Source organism: Chlamydotis macqueenii, chromosome 21 (genome assembly GCF_036417535.1).
Source record: "Chlamydotis macqueenii isolate bChlMac1 chromosome 21, bChlMac1.mat, whole genome shotgun sequence".
Classification (NCBI taxonomy): domain Eukaryota; kingdom Metazoa; phylum Chordata; class Aves; order Otidiformes; family Otididae; genus Chlamydotis; species Chlamydotis macqueenii.
The window spans coordinates 2,647,923-2,671,700 of NC_141576.1; the positions used below are offsets into that span (position 1 = coordinate 2,647,923).

The 23,778-nt window shown below is 40.4% G+C and overlaps 2 protein-coding genes across 6 annotated transcripts in view; one reads left to right on the forward strand and one right to left on the reverse strand.

Annotated features, from left to right (window-relative positions):
- GABRD (gamma-aminobutyric acid type A receptor subunit delta) overlaps nt 1–22,045 on the reverse strand; it is a 107,315-nt gene extending 85,270 nt beyond the window's left edge. The window contains exons 1-3 of the mRNA XM_086764517.1: nt 21,758–22,045; nt 21,329–21,427; nt 19,709–19,747 (exon numbers count right to left, since the gene is read on the reverse strand). Of these exons, the coding sequence (XP_086620643.1) occupies nt 19,709–19,719 (11 nt within the window). The 5' untranslated portion in view covers nt 19,720–19,747; nt 21,329–21,427; nt 21,758–22,045. The remainder of the gene's footprint in view (nt 1–19,708; nt 19,748–21,328; nt 21,428–21,757) is intronic.
- Nucleotides 22,046–22,321: 276 nt separating this feature from the next.
- GNB1 (G protein subunit beta 1) overlaps nt 22,322–23,778 on the forward strand; it is a 44,216-nt gene continuing 42,759 nt past the window's right edge. For 3 of the 5 annotated variants that reach the window (XM_086764395.1, XM_086764400.1, XM_086764396.1), the window contains exon 1: nt 22,322–22,658. The gene's annotated coding sequence lies outside the window, so the exon portion shown is untranslated. Of the gene's footprint in view, nt 22,659–23,192; nt 23,448–23,778 lie in introns of those variants that run through there. The other 2 variants (XM_086764397.1, XM_086764399.1) reach the window with 1 other exon arrangement.

Below are 23,778 nucleotides of genomic sequence, written 5' to 3' on the forward strand. Positions count from 1 at the left end.
TAGTTCTAACTGCAGGACCCCAATTAAACCACAGAAAGCTGATAATCAAAGCTGTCCCTGGCCCTCTGTCTTTGAGGAGGCAGATTACCCCCACAACTGTTCCTTATTTACATCTCTATTTAACAGGTTTCTTCAACTCAATAGCATTGCAGAAGTTATTTCTTTCCAGACAGAAAGATCGTGACTAGGGGATTTACAAGTTCTATTTAAATTCCTGTAGCAAACAAAGAGCTCTCTTTCCATCTTGAGAACAGTTTATATTTGTGTAGGAAGTCCAGTTCATCAATTAGAATCACTGTTGCATGTGGGAACACCTAACGAACTAATGTCAGAAAAAAGAATTAAAAGGGTGGTCTCCTGAACTCTGGTCCACGCAACCAACAGCTTGAAAATGCTGCTCTCATGGGCCTTACATAACACTAAATTACAGGAAGGAGAATGGAAAAGAGTGTCCATTGAGCACCTAGGTCTATTCTGTTTAATTGGGCAAGTCAGAGAAAGACAGACTTTCTTGTTAATGTCTATAAAAATAGGCTTAGTAGTCACCTTCCACTCAACGTGCATTTTTGCAATATAGAAAGAGGATGCTATAGGATCCTGCTGTGTGGTAAGTTAAAATAAACTTTTTTATTTTCACTGATACTTTAAAACTCACTAACCAAATCCAAAAATGTGAACTGGAGATTAATGCTCTGTCTTCATTTCTACTACTTGTTTTCCATAAAAGTTTCTTTTGACTTTTGCTTTGTCTTCTGCAAAGCTCTGTTTACGTCTCAGTGTGAGATCTGACTTTATGGTCCTAGAAAACTTTGGTTTGTGTTGATGCTCTTAATGAGGTTCAAACAGCAAGTGGGATACTTTCAAAAGCTCCTAAACTAGACAGACATAGTGTTCCTTTGTGTTTATTCTACTGAGCGTGTAAAAGGGAAAGGAGGGGTTGGGCTACTCTTAAACTTGTTTTTACCAGGTATGATGACTGTGTTCCTGGTTTTGTCAGTTATAGTATTTAGCATGGAAATGGTTAGTTTGCCTTTAGATTTGGATTCTGCACTATTAAAGTCAGAGGAAACAAATGAGATTCTGCTGTAGAAAAAGGGCTTGGCTTACTTTCAGTTTTATTCCTCTGTTGCAGATGGGAGTGATGCACTTCCAAGGGGAGATGCCAACGTGCAGCCTGCTGCTGGGCAGGAGAGCTCAAAGGGCTTTTGGGCTGCTCGCTATTTACGGAGCAAGATAATTGACTAATAGTCATATCTGCACACCAGCTGTAGGTGTTAGTTTCTGCCAAATTTGGCCTGAGTTGGCCTGAGCACTGTGGTTAGGGGGGTGCATTGCCATCCCTTGGCTATTGTGTTGTTATCTGTCTCCCCAAAATCCACTTTGAGTCAGATACACCTATTGCTGATGGTTATCACTATCACTTGAGCAGGGTTACAGGAAAAGCGGTCAGGTTGGGAGGAGGGGAGGTGGAGCACAGTGTCACATCCTCTTAGCCACATATACGTTCCCTCCTGTATTTCTGAAAAGGTATGATACGTTTCAATTTCTGGTTAGAAACCTTGCACAGTGTTGCCATAGGCTGTTTAAGAGCCACCAAACAGCAGCCAGAGGTGGGTGTTTATCTGTGAAAAATGAAATTATCTCTATGGATGTATTTCTTATAGCCAGTTTTTAAAGTACTCTGAAGTTTCAAAACAAGACACTATAACTGATACTATCTATTAGTGCTATAGCACTATCACCTTAGGCCCTCCTCACCAAACAAAACCACATTATCTAAACTGTGAATGTCTAAACCAGAAGCCTTTCATGAGAAATGTGCTATCCCTGGTGGTAATATAGAATAACCTCTTGGGAAGATCCAGGATCGGCATATTTCCACTCATAAAGAATTAATCTATACATTTTTTCCCCCTCAAAAATGCTTTTAATTAAACAAGTTAAAAAAAAAATCAAAGTTTTCTAGAACAGAGAAGTGAATCTAAATGGATAGATTAAAAAAAATCAACTACTTTCTAATAAGGTAGTCATTCAGGCATGTCTAAATAATTTTCAATTAGGTCATTAACCAAACAGGACTTAACTCATTGTTAGATCTGCTCAGGGCTACTCTGAAATCATTTGTCTCTGACAGGTGTGTATCACTACACGTTGTTCATACAAGTCTCATACCATGTGTGTAAAAGATGGAACATTACAGGCACATAAAGAAGCTACAGGTGTTAGAGTATGGTACAACAAAGAAAGGCGATACACTTGCCATGTTCTCAGTATCTTTGAAGGATGCTCAGATAGAAAATCCCTAATCTACTGCTAAGTACTGGCTCCAAATGGAAAATGAACTCTTCTCTTCATATTGCAGAAGACGGCTAGGTGGTTAGTCATCTAGGGATGGGATTTGTTGAACGCCTTTTATGGCTTCAAGAGTTTGAGACTAAGAGCCCTATTTTTGGTAGATTTACTTCTGAGTATCTTCTTGAGATGGGAGCAACAGCCAAGCTCTGTGTCTAACGTGTCCACAGGATGTTTCTTCCTAAACCAGATATTTTAAAAGTTAAGTATTACAGATACACTTGCTAGGAATCTCAGAAAAGAAGATTAAAAGAAAACGTGATGGATGTTTCCTTTCCTTGAACCTTTTGAGTAATAAAAAATAATCCATTGATTATACTTATTGTCCCCTGGTACTCAGCTGGTATAAAAAATGCTTTTACCACTTACAGGGGTAAGAAAAGGCCTATTGCAACAACATACCAAAGACTAGTCTGGCCTATGCTGAAGAAATCTACAAACTCTTGTCAGGATTGCTTACACTAAATCAGCTCCAATGGTCCTGGCAGTATTGGAAGCCGTAATCTAGACAGGTTGCTGATGACCACAGTTAACGTGGTGATTTTTAAATGCAGCATCTTTCTTACCTAGAGCTACATTGACAGCGTATGGATGCAAGTGCTCACATTTTACTATTGATTTTATCTGGTTGCTTTCACCTGTTGTAGGAAGGCACTAAAAAGTGTGAACTCCTGTCAACATTGCTGTTGAAGTGATTTCCCTTTATAATGCTGGAGGCTTCTACTCCCTGGCTGAGGAAATCTGCTTGCAGCTGCCTGTGCTATTGAGATATGTTCTGTTTAGAAGCCTGTTAGGTGACCTCCATCGAGTCACTTCCTTTCTTATGTCTCTTATTTTGTTTCTTTTCCCAGCCTGGGAACACCAGCCTGGGCTGATGTTTAAGACATATGTTCTCTGGTGCAGGAAATTCTCCCCTGTGCCTACCATAGTGGGAATCTGGTCATAGAGGGATCTTCTCCGTATTCAAATAATACCAACAGTTGGGGAGAGGGGAAAAAAAAACCCAAACCCTGAAACCCACAAACAAACCTGCCCCAAACCCCTTTGAATTCCTTGAGCAGTGGAAGTAACAGAGCCTGGTATTCTAGATTTCTAAATCTTTTTACAACATTACCTAACACGTAAGAATATGTAACCTTCAGCAGAGGCCTTCCTTATAATTAGGACATGCATAAGATTTTTCCTGTGTGCATTCTCCAGTGCCAGTAAGAGTGACCTCATGCTGGAGTCTTTCTTGCAATAGGAGTATTAAAAGGCTCCTCTTCTCTACCTAGCTCCTGTGTCCATGAAATATTTAGAAGCTTCACGTCTCTGAAACCTCCAATTCTGTATCACCTTGCTTAAAATTGGTCAGTGGATTCAGAAATTATTGGCTGGGTGCAGAGAGTGGAAGGAGGGGAGACAGGACACAGGTTTGGCTGTGATTAGAAAGCCTCTCTTCAATAAGAAACCAGATTTTAAAACTTCAAGTGGGAGACTTGGTCCCAAAGTAGGTTATATACTCCGCTGGATTGAGGATCAAAGAATTCTGATTTGTAAGTCTAGTGTTTTTCACCATCCATAGATCCACTCAAGTCTGATTATATCCACACAAGCTTTGTGACATCTCTAAGGGAAAAGCCCCTCTCTGTAATTACCCTAAGTTGTGACTTGAATTTGGTGCTCATTTGGCATTGTTCAGTACGCAATTTTTCTTCTCTCACTTGTCCAAAATGATCGTTTTGCCAGTTATGTTCTGTTGTTATTTGCTGGCTGTGTGAAAGAGCCTATGATAGGGAGAGGTACTGCTGGAGAAGATGGTGCTTGCATCACTGTCAGCAGCTTGCAATCCTGTCTCCTCTTGCACACACATGCGCTCATCATGAGCACTTGTACTCAAAGAGAAAATGCAGGCTTGGAAGTAAATTGCCTCAATAATTCATAGGCTTTATAGCCCAGAGCAAATTATACCTTGGCTCTGTCATGAAATTCAGGTTGCAAATCCCTTTATAGCCAAGCTCATTAACAATATAAGTGAAGTGGTACATCTATAATGGCTTTTATAATCGATGCATTATAATTTTTAGAGAGTATTAAGTGGTAAACCTGCAGCATCCAGAGCAAAGCATCAATAGTCTGGATACAGCAAGACTCAGAGAAAAACCGTTTCTTTTTCTACCTTGCAGTTGCCTTTGTCTGCCTTGCTGCCCCCAAAATAGCTTCGTAAAAGGTTTGCTCTGTTTGTTTTCTAACTGCATTTCAACTTTATTGATGCAGTTTTTGAGGAAAAAGAATCACTGTCGTTGGCAGTACTGAGGAGTGGGACACTTAGACACATGTGTAAAACCGGCTCACTTATGGAATAAAATAGCTCTCACAGAATCACTTCCCAGATTCTTGCTCTTAAGCTGTCTCCTGGCTTTGCTTCTAATTATCTTTACCTGTTGGAACTATTTTTGCTTAGGGAGACAGTTTGCTGCAAATAGCAGAGGTTCTTTCCTTTACCCTGCACTAAAATTCAAGCTGTGAGAGAAGCCTTTGAATCATATTTAGAGCAGACTACGAAAACAAAGTATCATAGGGGAATTGTGCTCTATAAAAATGGAGAAGACCATAAATGTTTTATGAAATATTACATCCTAAGGTTACAATGCACAAAAAAGCTTAGGTGCAAAACCACATCTCTGGGAAAACATTTTGTTCTGGTCAGTCAAAATTTAGAATATTAAGTGCCAGAGCTCTTTTTATCTTACTGGGGGAAAAGGGTAGAGGAGGTGGCACACTTCCAAAGATGTTTCAGATCTTTTTAGAATAAAAAAGTTCACTTTGGGCAGTTGGAGAAAGGAGAAAATAAATTTCAATTTCAAATCTAGAAATGCCTGAATCTGCTTTAAAGCACTTAATTTTTACTTACATTTTTTTACCCTGCTTTCCTAAGTAGTTCAAAATGGAAACAAAAAATTAGAGCCTGATGTTGAGCGCTCATATGTGCCTTGTTTTTTCTCTTTCCATGATAACAGTTTATGGGATAAGCTGCTTCCTTCCCACAAGCGAGGAAGTAGAGTCCCAAGGTTGAAGTAGTGAACCTGGGAAACCCATCTCAGCTACTTGTTCTGCCACAGACTTCACATATGACACTGGGAAAGTCACTTAGTCTCTGCTGGCCGCTGTTCCTGGCCTGTAAAACAGGGACTGTAGCACTACCCTGTCTTGCAAAGAATTTTGAGGATGAATATATTAGGCGTGGGCTGCACTGTCATAATGAAATACAGATACACAGTCAGAGCATGATGAACTTTGTGTGGGACATGAAGCTCAGGAAAAAACGCTCAGCTCCCTCTCCCTCTTAAGGGCAGGGTGGAATCTAGAGAAGAAACTCAGTCATCATTACAACATTCCTAACTAGAGGAAGAAGCAGAGGGAAAAGAAATTAAAAGATAGGCCCAGGATCAGTGGGAGATGTCTGAGATGATGGTAGGAGTCTTGTAACAGCAGCTTATCTTGCAAGATTGCTGACCTGTTGGGGATCAAATGTCCCAAGAGATACCACTTGAGATGCAAACATTAAAAAGAATGGTACTTCTTTGTCAGTTTGCACAAGCACTTAATTTTTATATCTTTGATTTCTCTCTTGCTGAAACTTAGCCTTTGTTCTGTAATCTATATTCTTTTGGTCTAGTTCAGAAGCCTCTGCAGTCTGCTTTCCACCTTCTCCACACTTATCAGATCAGACTAGGCAAGAAGCTTTGTTCAGCACCATGGCGCAAGAAATGCTGTCCTTTTTAGCTCTAAACAGCACTTGCCAAGTGTCTGCATCTTTTGTGAAAAGGCAGTTGTCAGAGAGACATCAGTGTTCTGCGAAGAAGGTAGAAGGAAGCTGTTCTGCACTGCGCATAAGGTCGCTTCAGCTCTTTTTAAAGGCAATATAATTGTGATTAGCTAGCTAACCAGAAGGCCATAAAAATAAATACACCATGTGTATTTGGAGAACCTGTCCCTCCGCTTCTGTTGCTCTGGCTGAACTGCCTTCTTCCACAAGATGGCACAAGCGAGCCTACGTGGCCCATGTGACTGTCGGTTTTCCAGACACGAGGCTGGAAGGAAACACATACTAAGTCAATTAAATTTTGTGAGGAGATTATTTGGAGGAAAAAACGTTATAGACTTTTATTCCTTACTCTAAAATTCCACATATAGAGTAGACTTTTTCACCTTGATAAAAGGTCCCCCACACCTGCTGTAAAATACTGAAATTCAACTGACTTGGGCCTTATGGGAAGTGAAAGAGCGTTTGTTCTGTCATTTGCGCTGTAATATTCAACAAATATTCTGTGATAATGGGAAGAGCTATCTTTCAATCAAGAAACATCCTGGAGTGTGACAGGCTGCAGCTCTATCACACATATTCTGGGCATCTACACATGTACCACTTGCGGTGTCTTTCCCTCTATTTTCCCTTGGCAAACAATTACATAATCACAGAGGTTGGAAGGGACCTTTGGACACCACCTAGTCCGACCCTCCTGCTCACTAGGGGGTCAACTAGAGCAGCTTGTTCAGGGCCCTGTCCATTCTGGCTTTGAATCCTCCAAGGATGGAGATGCCACTGCCTCTCTGGGCAACCTGTTTTAGTGTCTGACCACCCTTAGAGTGGGTCTTTGAGTGCAGTTTCCTGTATTTCAGGTCATTCTCACTGCTTCTGACCCTGTTAGTCAGTGCCTGTTGAGAAAAGTCTGTTTCTGTCTTCTTTATACCTTCCTATCAGGTATTTATACAGATTGCTAAGACCCCTCCTGAACCATCTTTGGCCTCTTGAGGCCAAAGAATCCCAGCTTGCTCGCCCTCTCCTCATATGCCAGATGCTTCAATCCCTTGATCATCAAAATATTTAATCTCATCTTTTGCCCAGCTTGTCTAAATTGTTCAGGAATTTCACATGAATTTGTGTGATATTTAGTAAATTTCTACTGAATGTGGGCCTAGAATAAACAGCTGCATAAAGCACACCATGGAAACATCACGAGCGGGGTCACTCTGTTTACCTCCTCATACCGTGCTGGCAGGCTGCAGGCTTTGCTGATGCTACTATGCAATGGTTTTTATTGCACTACTTAGACTGACATTGCATCATCCGATACAGTGAGAGTTCAACACAAGCTCGTGATTACAGCGGTCAGCTCAGTATGCTGCTGATTTGTGTTCCAATGGTAAGGAAAAGAGCAAGATGAAATCAGACAAAGAGCAGAGGAGAGAGAGGAGATGCATCTACATGAACTGTTTAATCAGAAATGGATAAGCTGCTTGAAAGCAGAAAAAATAAATGCAATCTGCCTACTGCTTTGCATGGTGCTTTTGGGTGGAAGATGCTATATAAATACCCCTCCTGTGGGAGATCATGCTTCAGAAGTACAGGAAATTGCCTGGATTAAAAAAAGAACATAAGGAATAATGCTCTTCCAGGCCAGAAAAGGAAGATATATTTCCTTTCCTTTGTCTAGTTTCTCATTGTTTGCAACAAGAAAACTATATTTCATCAGAACATGCCCCCACTCTCAACAAGTTTCAATAAAAATAATCAGTTATTGACAAAAAACATTTGCCCTTGTTTTCTTATGTGAATTGTAGCTAGTGATACTGTAAACCCACTGCTCAATGCTATGCTATAATAATAAAGAAAAATCAAATTATCTGATTGATTCTTACTACTTTATTTCCTAGCATATTCCACTATTGAAGGTACAAAACTTATACTCCAAAATCTCCAAGCTTTAATCCTTTAATCAATGTGCAAGATGCTAGGTAACACATTAACACAATTAAAGAACAGGAAAAAAAATCAGGATAAGGATAACTTGAGCAGCTGTGGGATTAGTTTGGTGACTTCTTAATCCATTAATAATTATCAAACATAAAACTGCAAATGTGTACATGTGTCTAATCAGTTGATAGTTCTATTACACACAGCCTTTCTTACTTCTCACCTCCCCTCTTTGCCTGTGTAGACCTAGCTCCTTAGGACAACAACTTGGTGCCTTTTCTTTTGTATCTCCGTTTGTGCAGTTACTCACCCATGTACCCATGATGAATCCAGGTGCCCAAACTGGCTGTCTCACAAGTCAGAAACAATATGCAGAGAAATGAAACAAAAACAGAGGGAGTTTCTTATTAGTCTGGACATGAGGTGGGTGATGGAAGAGGCAAACGGTGGGTCCAAAAATTAGTCAGATTGTTCTTTATGAATTTACAGAAACACATGTATCCCTAATCACAGGTGTGGGGGCAGAAGGGTCTTTCTTCAAATCCTGCATGTCTGCAGTTCTAGTGATAAATATCTTAAGCTGTTGCTACATTGTCTTGAGTTCAGGGAAGGCTCCAGTATAAAATCTCTGGCACAGGAAGTTCAGCTTCCTCTCCAGATTTCCTTCCTCCACCTCCTTATATGCAGAATAGCAAGGACCGTATTTAAGCCTTGCCTGTGCTGAGTGAAAATTCTCATGACTGTAGAACAGTCTGAGTTTATACCAAATACTTTCTGCTGAGGTGTTCAAGACAGGCAGCGCAGAAGACAGTGGTTCTTAATGATGAGACTTAATACCCAAAATATCCTGAACTGTTGTGTTGCATTTTGTTGCATGCTAAGCTGCCTCTAGTCCCTAAAGCAAATATTATCAAAATGGGTGATCAAGGTGACTCTTACTGGCATTCAATCCCACTTCCACAGTGAATTAGGCAGAACTCTTATTGATGACAGTAGGGAATTTAGCCATAATGTAACTTTGCTACAATTGCAGAGTATGAAAAACTATAGAAATCTAGGTCTAGACCAAGTCAATGCCTAAGCTATCACTAATTTTAATAGGCTAATTTCACTTCCTAAATTTTTATCTAGGCTTCAGTGTCCTTTAAAAACAACTTGCTAGAGCCCAGGCTGAGAGCCAGTCAGTCCAGTTGTCCAGTTTGAGCCTTAAATTGAAATCAGTAGAAAAAAAAATGGAAAGTACAGTGTAACTAAGCTCTGGAAGTGCATGTTAAGTATGCTAGGAAAACGATGATGTTTGAAGTGCAACGCAATATTAAAGACCTCTGAGCTATGTCTGTAGAAACTGGCATTACTTTGTGGTATTTTTGTATATGTGCACAGAAGCAACATAGCCACAGTAACGAAGCACTGTACACCAGGGCTAAATTGAAGTACGGCGATACACTTATGTAGCTTATGATGCTTTCAGTTCTGGAATTTGCCTGTTGAGCTCTCTCTGGGACGTGTGGCTATGCTCCTAGTGCTTCAGTGTCTGGTATATATTCCCTACAAGAATGCTCTCTTGGTATAACAAAACTAGCACGCTGCCTTTGCAGAGCGCATATGACTAAGCTCTACCAAGCATAGTTTATTCCATCACCAACCTATCTCAGAGCTGAACATGCTATACTGGGGAAAAGAACAGTAGCAGCACCTGCTTCGGCACCTTTCACCAGCAAGGCTAGCATAGACATCTGTACAGCTGCAATATGAGCAGTGGGAGAGAGGCTTGAACAGCTAATTGTTCATCATGTGACCCAGAATGCAGACTATTCTGAGTAGTTATACTAGAAAGAGGACAGGCAGAGAGCTATGGCTCTTTTAACCCTCCCGGATTAAATATTTCTGTGCCTAAGATCTCCTCTCGCTTCCCTGACTGCCATACATATGCTGGCAGAAGTAAGTACACAGATCTGGTTTTAGCTGTGGTACAGGCTGAGCAAGTGCATTATTGAAAATAAACTAATGCAGTCCACACAGACACAGCAGAACGCTGCCCTTGAATCATATTTGACAGCTTTCTCACGAGACACGTGTTACCAACATGCAGCCTACCACAAGGCTGGCAGAAACTCAAAATCCGAAAGCATAAAAAGTGGAGTCACCTCAGTGCCAAATGCAATTGCTTGCTTTGGAAAGTGGTGAGTGTTTAAAATCCATACTATGTCACTCGCTTTTTCATACAAGAAAAAAAAAGAATACAAAAAGAATCATTGAGTTCTAGTTACATTCAGATGCTCAAAGTAACAGAGACCAATGAATAATACATAGCAGTACCGCCAATAACAAATGCCAAAGGGTGATGCTGTACCTAGATGCATATCTGCTGACTAGTACATATCAGTAAACCACAGAGTGCTTTTAGCTTTGACTCCAACATTAATTTTGGCAGTGGAAAGAGGTTTTATTAAAAGTACTGAAAATGTCATTAATCTTTACTTGTATTACATTTTTAATGAGGATTTAAAACCCAATGTAGAACTATGGGGAGATGCAAAAATTGAAATTGACTAATCTGATCATAAAAATAAATGAAACTAAAAATAGAAACTCACGTTTTAAATTGTGAGAAGTACACTCACTTCTCATATTTCTAATAGAATAAGGTGTTACTGATAGGACTTGTTTTTCAAGGTTTGTTTTTTCTCCAAGGTGTTCTTTTTAAATCCTTTTAAGCTAAATGGTCTGTAGGTACATTCTGATAGTAGCCCATAATCCACAGGACTGAAAAAAATTAAATAAAAAGTAGGAACATGGCGAAATGAAACAATTTGATTCCTTTAAATACTACATTCAAAGGAAACAAAATTATTCTTTAAAGTCCTATCCAGTAATCTAAGCTGTTCAAAATACTGGAGTAAGGTCACTTATTTGAAATTGTCACTATATTTTTTTGTAATTTTTTTTAATTAAGCGCTGAACAGCATATTGATACATGAGTCTTTCATAATGCTGAATCTTTTCTAGGATGTTCTAAAGCTTTCAGGACTCACTGAAGTGAGTGGGGAATTTTACTTACTTGCAGGCTGGGATCCATAAGCTCAAAATAGGATGCACCAACAATTCTCTAGATTGTTCTGCTGCTGTTATATTACCAATGCAAATCCCTACTGGTACCAGTGTGGTAGAAGTCACAAAAGATACAATGGTCTTTATGTTTTATTGGATTAGCATAATACATACCAGTAATATAACAGCATAATTCAGCCTAAACACACATAGGCAATATTATAGCCCTGTTGCTGAGCTTTTCTAGGGACGAAGTTTGTCAGCATGTTGCTTACAGTGTAATATAAAACCTGATTTCCAGCTGTTACAGTTCTCAAGTAAAAATGTCTTTAATCAAGCATCAAACCTCAACACACAATAATCACCTACAAATAGAATTTATTATCAGTTCTGAAATGACTTTGTTCAGTTAAAGGCTTTTGGACAACACTTTATTTTTTGGGTTTTCGTCCTAGTTTTGTGTTTGTTCATGGAGATCGGTGAGCATTGGGGAAAGTGGGCGGTTTATCTTACTTGGACTATCTTTTTTTTTTTTTTTTTCTTTAATGCTTTCCTTGACCCTTTAGAATGTCTTAGTCCAAATCTGTTTGTGTTTTAAGGTTTATCAAAATATTTCCCATCAAAATTATTTCTTCAATAAATATTTTGGCTTGACTAAGCAAAAATATACACGCAGAGGGGCTTATTTTTTTTCCATTACGTGTAATCGTCTTTGTATAAAAACTCAGTTTTGCTTGCTGTTTATTTACTAAAATGTTAATTCTTCCCTAGAGAGAAACTTCCTACCGGCTCAAACACACAAGATATTTCCACATGCAAATCTCGCAAAATACAGGAGAAGGTTTGTAACTTTTCTCATCCGATATCCCTGCCAATGAATTTTGAATCCTATTTTCAGAACTGAGAAATGGAATTCAGTAACAGCAGCAAGAATAGTTACAATTTCATCTCTTCTAATCCAAGAATCTCAAAGTACTTTGAAAGCGTTACTGGATTAAGTTTTGCAATACCATACTATGTCCATTCCCCATTGGTGCATAGAAAGCAAAGGAGCTAAATGATTCATTCAAAATCAGCCTCCACAGCTAAGCCAAGAATAAAACTCAAGATTATGGAGTCCCACTCTGGAATTTCAAGCACATCTTCTTGAAGCAGCCATAACCCATTTCTTCTGCACTGTACGGGGGAACTATCCACACGACAGTTCTGTAGGCAGGATAAACTGTAAATGGAGTTTTCTTTAAACAAGATAACCGACTAAGACAGCAAACCATGTATCTACACCCCTGGAGGGAGTCAGAGACTTATAAATAAAAAGAAAACTAAAGATAATTTCCTTTAAATTAAATGGCAACATTTATAAACAATAGTTAGTACCAATGAGATGCTAAGATACAGTATTTGAAATGCACAATATGGAAAGGTCTACATTGTATATAAAAATCTCACATCTTATTTCCAGTGTTGTCAATGGGAGCTATCTCCTTAAGAAATACAAGCCAGCAGCTAAAAACCAAAAGTATACATTATGGATTCCAACACAGAACTTTTTATCAAGCCAACTTGTGGATATTGGAGGAAAAAGTGGAACGAAATTATAAAGTTATGTTACCACTTTATACATTTGTAAATAAATTGTTGAGAAGCTATGCATGTTCCTTTTTATCCAGTGCTGAGTAATTGAAGTCACCCAGCTCGTGGAAAGTAAGGCTGTTTAAACAGGGGTAAAACTCCTGTATATCATGTGTTCAAGTAACTTAAAATCTCTGAACTCTTGGAATAGTGTTGCTTGGCCTCTGAAAATCAGACTCTACTAACTAGGCAACTGTCTCCGTCAGTTCCCCTGGGTAGTGGTTTGAGAGATGTTTCACTTTACGTATGTTTTGTTTTGTTGCTTGGAAACATGAATTTTATAAGCATGCTTTTTTTTTTCTTTTCTAACAGGTGCTCACAAGAAAGCATGTCACAGAATTGGGATCTTTGCAGAGAAGTGATTTGAGATTTGGGATGCTTACTGTAACAGAATCACAGAGATCACAAGAAAGTTCTCTTTTTTGTAAATTAGAGTGAGTCTTCTAATTCGAAGTTTGAAGGACATTAATTGTTAGAGATACAAAAAGTGCAGACCTTTGCTATAAGTTGTTTCGTTCTTAGCAGCAACAGAACAGCAAGGTAGACAGGAGTCCTGAATGCTCACACTTTGATTCTGTTAGCAACTCAACTCTGTAAAGAAACTTCCTCCCTTCTGCTCCTCCCATGATCTTCATGCTAATTCCTTCTGCTCCAGTGAGTCAGGAAATGCAATATGCAGGTCTTTCTCAGAATCGCTGCATCATTTAGCCTGCTCAGGTTGTGGTTTAATGTAGCTTTAGAACCAATTTTCTCTTCTAGGTTTTCCACGCAGTGCTTTCCTGTCCAAGACTGGCACAGCAGGGAATACACATAACCAGACTCGCACACCATGGGACCTGATGACTGGTGATTCTTATTGCTTCTCTCCACAATCTCACGCCCAGCTGTGTCACTTAACCATTTTGTATCTCCAGTTCCTAAAGATCTTAGGGCCACCTAAACAACAGCCGATGTTGTCATACAGTCTACGGATACCCCTTCACCCCTTATGTAACATTCAGACAGATTTTTCTGGAGCTGCTGCTGAAATAATAACATCAGCATGCAGCTTTTGTTCTTTGAGTTCACTTCCACTGCAACAACAGAGTGGTTGGGCTGAATTCAGTTGCCAGTTTTGCTTGACGTGGCTGATGGAAGTTCCCCCATTTTTCAGACTATCTTTCATCACTATACTTTGTTCAATCCCAGCACGCTTTCCCAAATAAATGCTTACTTTTGAAGTACAGGATGGAACCATTATTAATTCTACTCATTTTATTACCTATTGCGATTAAATTAGTGATGTCCTGGTTTCGGCTGGGATGGAGTTAATTTTCCTCTCAGTAGCTGAAGTGTTTTGCATTTCGTATGTGAAGAATGTTGATAAACACACTGATGTTATGAGTTGTTGCTGAAGAGACCAAGGGCACAGTCCAGCTTCCCAGATTTCACTAACGTGCAGGTGCAGGAGGCTGGGAGGGATACAGCCAGAATAATTGGCCCAAACTGGCCAACGAGAGCATTCCATGCCATAAACGCCACACTCAATATATAAACAGAGGTGGGCCAGTGATATCTTGCTTTTGCTGTTGAGAATCCTTCTGGGATTGTTTGCAGGTTTGTTCTCATTCTGTGATTGCTGCTTGGGATGGGCTATATTGGTCAACAGGTTGTCAAGTAGCAAGAAATTGTGCATAATTTTTTTTTAATATATTTTTTTTCTTTTTGTAATTCTTCCTATTGTTATAATAATTATTTTTATATATATAAAGTTATCTCTTCCTTTGCTATCTTAGTAAACTGTCTTTATCGCAACCTATGGTTTTATTTTCCTCCTGATTCTCTCCCCCATCCCATGGGGGGGGGGTGAGTGAGCAGCTATGTGGTCCTCAATTGCTGACTAGGGTTAAACCACAATAATGACTACTGAACTTTCTAAGCATGCCTTATCCCTTTGCTGTATCACAAATGAACTTTCTTTGACTAAACAGAGATACTTCAAGGACATGGTACAAGTCCCCCAACTCCAAATATTTTTGCTTTATGAATGCAGTTCTTGTTTTCTGGATTCTGCAGCAGCACTAAAGCTTTCCTGCAACTGCAGCAATGAAATAAGGTAAGGGTCTTTGAAAGAACAGTGGTCTCATCAGTAATTCCAACGTTTGGTAGCCATTTCACTAGAATACATAGTTGTGCCTGCTTTCTGAAACTGCTATGTCATGGATGGAAGAATGTTTTCTAGGAATCTGACACATTGCTAGGTAAGCAAATTCTTTCTTGTATTTGGAGGTATTTCTTGCAGGCAAACTTGACTGCAGGTATGATGCATCTAACATCATGGAAAGTTTAGTAGCTAGGCTGAATTCTCAATGTGGATTCTAGATTCTCAGTATCTCCAGGGTACTAGTTGTTTTTCTGTTAGTTGCTCAATAAGACAATGATCCCCTTGAGGAAAGTCCCTTTGAATGGGGAAATATTAGGCTTTAGGCTTTTCCTCAAAGTGCTTGATCAGCATTCATGCCACTGAAATATTATTTAAAAGTTTACTTACTTAATGGAAGACCTACAGGTGTGCAGTTGGTTGTGTGAACGCATGTGTGTATTTACATATACACGTGTACACACACATACTGTAGAATCTGATCTCTAAGATTATTATAACAGTGCCCTTTGCTGCTGTTACAGCTGCAAGATAGGTGTCCATACAGAAAAACATATTTCTGTTTACTTGCTTCAAATATCTGTACACTTACTCCTCCAGTTTCACCTCAGCTCTGAACAACCTGTGCTCAGTACAGGAGATGAGATTTTGAAAAAGATGTTCAAGCCCTATTTTATATTCTCCCCTGTTCCTAGCAATGTTTGCTGTGATTCAGGCCACTGCAAAGCCACCTATGTTTGTTCTATACCACTAAGGGATTTCATCATGTTAAAAAAAAATATCCATTAGCCCAGGTAGGTAACCTCTTTGCTAGGAGCACCAAAGGACTTTTAAAAGGCCGAGCTATGGCTTCCTAAGTTTAAAGGTACAGCAAAAAAATGTAAATAAGTAACACATGCTTGAATATGAAGGAAAAACAGAACAAGACCTTGTACAATCTCCAGTACATGAAAAAGAGCTCTGATACAATTCTGATTTTAGGAAAAAAGCACCAAAACCCTATTATTTTAGCTCACTCAAAAAAACCCCCCAAAAAAACGGGGGTTGTATGAATAGAAGAAAAAAATGAAGAAGAAAGTGGTTGGTAAGCATACTAACAGGTTTGAACCAACCTTGAGACACCTATATATGTTTTCAGGTTGGAAGATGAACATACTGAAAAATTCAGAACAGAGCTTACTCATAGCAGAGAAGTTGTTATTTTGTTGAACAAGTATATAGATTACAAAATTACATATTTGTATCACACTGTAAGATTGTATCACAGTATAAAACTACGGCATTGGTTGCAAGGAACGCTAGATCCAGGTTCAAACAACCCTAACATTTCATTCTTTCCATAAACTGCTGAGTGCTAGTGGCTAAATAATTTCATATTGTTATGCATCTCTTTCCTAAGGTCTAAGACAAGAGTAGTGATATTTTTTGGCTTTGCAAAATGCTTCAAGGTATGCTAAACATAACAATAACACTCAGGAATTAGGCAATAAATTTTTATGAATGTTGAAGCTGGAGATGCTTATGGCATTGATTTTTTTTAAAATGGGTCACAAGGCAACAGGAACAAGGTTTTCCCCTGGAAATAAAATTACCTCAGCCAGAATTTACAATAAAACAGAACTACTTATAATGCCCTCATATAGCTTATTCTACCTCTGTCAAGAATGAGACACAAAAAGACAGTCATGTAATAGATAAAGTTACTGTGAATGTAGTAAGCATATATGCCTATTGATGCAGTAAAACGAAATCTACAGGAAAGCCATGGGCCTTCACAACGCTGTTCTACTTTGCTTACAGGTAGCAATGGATTTTGGTTTTTTTTTACAAAGGATTTTGAAGTGACTTGCAAAGTCTCTCAACAGTTCTTAATTAACCGTTCTTGAATCCATTTCACAGAAACTCATTCTAATCCATACCATAAGTAAGAAGTTAAATATCTTCCAAGACTCTGTTAGGAAACTTGGGTATATGGATTTTCCTACTTTTTGTCCTAGATTACAAGAAGACTCTCAAAACTTGTTCCACATACCTTAAAATCCTTATCAATTATATTATCTTCAGACTAAACCAGTTGTGCTAATTTTATGCTTTGTTCTCAGAATTCATTTAAAATAACTCTTTTGTTCCACAGTAATAGGCAAACTGAAAGAAATTGTGAGAATGCAGAACGTAACTAAGGAGACTGAGTTACTCCTACTTTTTCCTGGCGTCCCTGAGTATTTCTATTCAGTGTGCTTTTTATTTATTTATTTTGTTTAATAAATTACTTTGATACTCTGCTACCTGGGTCCTTCCTCAGAAAGTAGCAGCCATAATTTTAATTTAGTTGTTAAAGAACTAGCAAATAACAGCAGGTTGGAACAGTTCTGAATCAGGTTTTTTTTTTTAATAAAATAAAAAATGTTCTTGATCCTCTGAATAAACTTGAGACTGAAGCATTGCTGAAACTGAAATATTGTATAAATTTCATCTATTTTGGTGAAAAGACAGGAGGAACAAAGGTTCTGCATCACTTTTGGGACAAAATGGAGTGAGAACTTAAAAAAAGATCAAAATCACGTAAACATCTCTGAATCTCTGCAGTTTTAATAGAATACACACTATAAAAATCAAAGGATACGAAGGCAAACAAAATATTCAGAAATGGGAAATGCTGCTGGTGTGAGTCTGGAATATTAGGTGGTCTTTTGAGTTATTATTTTGGGAAAGTCCATTAGAAACATTCACCTGAGAAGTCACAAATATATAAGTAGGCGAAACATAATTATTCATTACTTCTGTAGTATTTTTATATCATCTGAGGAGCTATGCAATTTTGAGAAATGCTAAATTTTCACCCTTTCTTTAGAAAGCAAAAATTCTACCTGTTTAGTTACAGTTATTCATTCAGAGTCCAGGAGCATCTTGAGTTATTGTAAAAATCATGCAGTATATTTACTCAGGTAACAATATGTAAATTTCTATTACAACAATGCAGTAACGATGCTATTTGTATACAAAAATTAATTACTTCAGAAGAAATTACAAAAATCCTGACAAAACATTCAAGAAAACATTTGATCGAAGGTTATTGCCTCTGAATAGGATGCACATGGCTATCTGAGCCACTGAGTTTCATCATGTGGCACGCTGCAGCTGTGAGAAAATTTTACAGATCTGATGACCATGAAACATAAGTGAGAAGACCAGTATGCAGGAAACATTCCTGGGCTTCCACACCATGAAAGTACTCCTCCTTTCTTACACAGTGCAAGACCTTTGCAGATGAGGGAAGAAAAATTGCATTTTTAGCTGTCAAGATTCCTAAGTCCATGTTTCACAAATAAACCTCTCAGTAGCCTGCATTTTTACCTGTTGATGGCAGTCACATACATGCAAGAGTGAAAGCAGAGCCTGGAGGCTGAAGCTAGAAAGAAACTTTTGATGTGTATGCTATCGTTGGCTCCGTTTAAGCAGATGCTCTATTAATCAGGAGCTGATAAAAGAATACAACCATGCGTGGCATAATTGTTCCCCATTTGGAAAAGTTTCACAGAATATCAAGACAGTAGTTTTTCATTTTAACCACCAACTTCTTTCTATTCCACAACAGGCCTGAAACAATGATTTTTTTTTTTTTTTTCCCCACAGCCTTACCATGAGTGTGTTACAGTGGTGCTGTAACACAAAGATTTTGAATGGCAGACCAGCCTGCAAAAACAGGTGTTCCAGTAGCATACCAGGTATGACAGATTCAGGCTAGTTTTGTTATGTTTGAAGCAGCTGACGAAACACACAAACTAGTGAAACTGCCTAAAGATTAATCTAATTCAGTATGCTCTCTACAAAGGGGTTAATATCAGCTGATTGAGAAAAAGGTGCAAGAAATTTTGCAACTGAGAACTATGGAGCAACCTGCTTACAGGAGAGGTTTTCTTTAGATTTAAACCAAGCTTCAGGAGAAAAACTTCTATTTTTGATCCAGCTGACCTAGTCCTAGCATATGGGGAAGCTTCAGGTTTAAGAAGTTTCACTAATTTGTGAAATTGTGTGATTTACATTTCCCATCTAGTTCAGGTATTTTAATTTGCTTTGGCTATACTAGCTACCTCAAAATGTGACTAATGGAAAAAAAAAAAAGATTTGGTTTTGTTAATTATGTATCTTAGATCTTCAGGTATTTGCAGATATTTTCAGCTAAATTTTTAGTTACAAACAACATCTTTGTAATATACAGGAACAGGTAAACTCATACATTGAGCAAGTCCACTTATTTCTGGTGATTTGCAGTTTTCTACTGAATACTACATTCTACAACATGTTCTGTTTGTATCTACATGCACATACAAAAAATGAAGACTAAAAATGAAAAAGAAATTTAAAACATAAAGATAATGCATAGACAATAGCTTCCAGCACAGGAGTATATGAAGACATCAGAACTAAATACCATGTTGCATGCAGTAATGAGTGATTCTTCTGACAGATTTTAAAATGCAGCAAAACAGATTTGTTTGGTGAGATTTACAAAACAAAACAAAGCAACCCCACCCACCCCACCTGAAACAACCCTCCAATCTGTACACAACCATGTCTACTCTTGATAATCCTTCTTTATACTAGCAGTATAACTATATATAAATCATTTTTTTTCACTGGGGAATAAGATATAATTAAGTCACTGGATCAGAAACAGGAACTACTGCAACAGTTGTATTTTTACAAAAGAACAGGTGTGATGAAAGCATTAGTTATGTGTATATGTGGTTATACTCAGTGTGTATAAATGTATTTGGCCAGTCCAGCCACCTTACCCAAATTCCATGGATTTAAGGATGTGGCAGAGCTCAGACCTGTGGACAGAAATTCCTTTTAGCTCTCATAAAACAGAGAATGTATGAAAATCAGAATGCAAGAAAAAATTAGAGATCCCTAGGAGAGGATAAGATCTGAATGTGTATTTTTATACATATATATATATAAAAAACCTTAGGTACTGTAATTGTCCCACTACTAAAAGCATGTAAGAGAATCATAAGGAAGAAAAGCAGTGAGTATTTGTATGATAACGCATGTGTGATGGGAAAAAAGCATGCATTAGTTTATTATGATATAATAAATTCACACAGCAATTACTCTAGTCTAATAACAATATGTCAATGCCACTACTCTCTCAAAGAAACAAAACATGATTTACTATTTGTTACAAACCTCAAAATGTTATTTTTGTTCATTACACAGATTTCTTCTGTATGATCCAGTGTTAGCTGAAACATTTCCACAAAATCTCATAAGACTTATGAATTTTCCTTAGCGAAATAAGGCTTTTTCTTTTTTTTTCTTTTTAAATCCTTTATGTATCGTACTTTTTTTTTTCACCCTGATGTAGTAAGTGGTCATTCTTTTCCCCACAAATCATGGTGTATCCCCAAATGGGCATTTCAATCTCTGAAAGCAATATCTAACTGGGAAAAAAAAAAAAAAAAAAAGCAACTTGCCTACCGTAAATCTCCCTGATACTTTTTTACTTAAATATTGCAGTCATGTGTGTAACTCCTTTTGAAATCTCCAGAAAGCTTTGCAAATATCTGATATGCTTGTGGGATTTCTTAGGCACTTACATTTAACCAGCATCTTGCAGATAGGAATGCTAGATGAATCTTCAGAACATTGACATACATCCCTAACCTGTATCCTTGTGGTTCCACAGATTTTAATGGGGTAATTCCTGTACATGCATGTGTATTTCTTTCAGGGGTGGAACAGAAATTATTTCTGCATGGTTACTGAACAGAATATAAACGATCTGGGACTATAATTCAAGAATCCTTTATTCTAATTTCAGTAAGTTTCTTATTTTGTTATTTTTAAATCCCAGGGTGAAGAATTAAAGCTTTAGCACAGCACACAGGTTATTTAAAAACAAAACATTTGATTATTATAAAGCAAAGGCTTAACCACAGCAGAATCTAATAATTTTTCATAGCAGACAACCTGAGTAATAGCCAACTCACTTTCCTACAGTTTAATTGGCAAACCTATTCTTACTCATTACAGGTAACCACACCTACCCTCCCAGAAAGCATGATGGCAAGTAACAGTTTGTTTTAAATTCCATAGAAGCAAGCTACTGGGGGGGGGGGGGGAGTTTGCAGGAAAAGCATTGGTGTGTTCAACCTGTTTTGGGTTTTGTTTTGTTGTTTCTTTGTTTGGTTTTATTTTTAATTTTATTACAATATACTTTCTGGATTGTTTTCTGATTCAAAACTTGCTATTATGCTGTGGGCATTTTTTTTATGTTTTATTGTAAACCTACTTGGATAGTAAGATAACCTCATCTCTTCATGAAGTATAAACCAATAGGGGGGAAAATAACCCCAGATTTAGACCTGTTGATAGGAGAAAAAGCAATGCAATGCTGTATGTATACTTACTTTCCAGTATTAAGTAATAATGTTTTAGTATGTGAGCGCTGGTGTGAAATGATTCCATCTTGGTAACATCTGTCCTGCCTGGCTTACGTGAGGCCCAATCTGTAAAACAGAAATTACTTTTTTTTTTTTTTTATCTTCCCTTATTTTTCATTTGACTTGCTCTTTTCTGCAATACCTTCCAGAGCAGAGATGGATGCTCATCCTGTGAGCAGGATATGAAAAGAAGGCTCTGGAAACTTTGGCCATGCAACTACCCTTATGAGCGACGCTGGAAAAAATAAGTTGCAAGCCTACAGAATTGTCGCTCGTTGTCAAGTTCCTGAGGGAAAGATGGTGACACAAAGGTATTTCCTGCTTGCTAACCCTCTTGTGAGTAGCGTTTTAAGACCTTTGGCCCTCGCTTGTAGGCCTACAGGCCAGAGTTCTTACATTTAACGCTGCCTTGCTCTGGTGAAGGGCTCTCTGCTCCTCCCCCGAAGGGCTCTCTGCTCCTCTGCTCTCTGGGAGACTCTCTACTTAAATCGCGTTGTTTGCGGTGTCGTGCGTTCGGCTCAGTTTTTCTTTTGTTCACGCCAGGCTTTGACAGAGGCGTTCGCCGGCCTGGGCGCGGCGGGGCAGGAGCCGGACGCCCGCCCGCGGCCTTTGTTCGCGCTGAGGGGAGGAAGCGCCCGCGCGCGGGCCCGACCCAAAGCGCCACGGGCGGGAAGCGGCGGTCGCGCGCGCCCCCCCTTTCCCGCCGGCCGGGCCGCCTGGAAGGGCGTTGCCCGCCCGCGCGCCCGCGGAAGGGGGAGGGTGAGGGCGCCGGGGAGCGCGCACCGTGGCCGCGGCCGTGCTGGCGGGGGCCCCGTCGGGGCAGCGAGGCCTCCGGGGCGGTGGGGCCTGCGCTCGCCGTCAGGGCGGTGGGGGTAGGGTAGGGCGGGGCGGTGGCGGGGCGGGGAGCTGAGCCGAGCCGAGCTGAGCTGGGGTTTCCCGGCCGGGGCAGCACGGGCGGGGCGGAGTGGCGGGAGGGGGGGTGGTGAACCGCGCCCAGGCTCTCGCTTCCCGATGGCTGCGGGGAGCTGAGCGGGCACTCGGCGAGCGAGGAGGAGTCGAGACCCAGCGACACCCCCCTCCCCCGCGGCTCTCTCCTTCCGACTCGGCTCCCCGGCCGCGGCTGCTGCCTCCCCGGGACCAGCCGGGCCGAGCGCGGGCGGCTCCCCTCCTCCTCCGCCCCCTCCTCCTTCTTCTCCTCCTCCGCCCCCCTTCCCCTCCCCGGGCCGGCGGGACGCGGGCAGGAGCCGCGGGCGACGGACGTACCGGCCCGGTTAATGAGCAGCGGCCGGAAGGGCAGGTAACCGTCTGAGGGGAGAGAAAGGGGCGGGGGGCTTGGGGGGGGTCCGCACAAAAGCTTCATCGCTCTCCCCTGCGCCTTCCCGGCCTGCTGAGCCCCCGGCCCGGCCCCACCCCGAGGCCATCTTCCCGCCGGCGGCGGGCCCGTTTCCCCCTCATCCCCCCCGGTTCCTTCTTCCTCTGCGCGGCTGCGCCCGTCCCCCCGCTCGCCTCCCCCGCTCTTCCTCCTCGCTGCCGCACTTCTCCTTTCCCTTCGTCCTCCCCTTCCGCCGCTCCCTCGGTTCTCGCTTCGCCTGGGCACCGGGTTGGGCCCCCCCCCCCGCCTTCTCTCCTTCTCGCCCACCCGTTCTTCACGGCCCCCGCAGGAGAGAAGGGCGGGTAATGGTTTGTCCACCTCTTAGCATGGCGGGGTTGGAAATAGCCCCCCTCCCCCGCGCTTCCCCACCTCCTCGGTGCTCCAGCTTCCCCTAAAAAAGAAGTGTGTTTGTAGCTGGAGGAGGAGGAGAAAAAGGTGGGGGTGGGACTGATTCTCTCTTGAAGGCTTTAAGGCGAAAAGGGAGGAGACCTTGGATCTTGCGGGGTTCCATTTTTAATTATAATTACGCCGTAGTGGTCTCTGGTAGAGGGTTTGGGGGTGTTTTCTTGTCCGCGTTAAGATACAAAAGGCGAGTTTCCCGAGCGATCCAGCCGGCAGAGGGAATATTTGGAGAGAGATTCAAGAAAAAGCTATGGTGTGTCTGCTGTAATGGTGGAAAACTGATTGAGAGGAGACGGGGGTGAGACAAACAGGGTAAGACTGCTTCCAGCAGCCCCCAGTCCAGAGAAGGGCTCGCAGATTGGGTTCATGCTGTGTATACTGGGGGAGGAAGGGGTAGAGAAGGTTTTGTTCTCTTTAAAATCAGAACCGAGGGTGGATTTAGCCCGCATATTTGTTGTTCCCCCATGTATTACGGTGCTGCATATTTTTGTGTGCCCGTAGCAGCGATAACGAAGATCATGGAGGGTGTTTGCAACAATAGGAAAATGGAGTTTTCTCCTTGGAAACGTTGTTAAAAATATTATTTCAAATCACAGCTCATTATTGAAAGTATTTCAGTATTTTTTTGTATCCGTACAAGGGA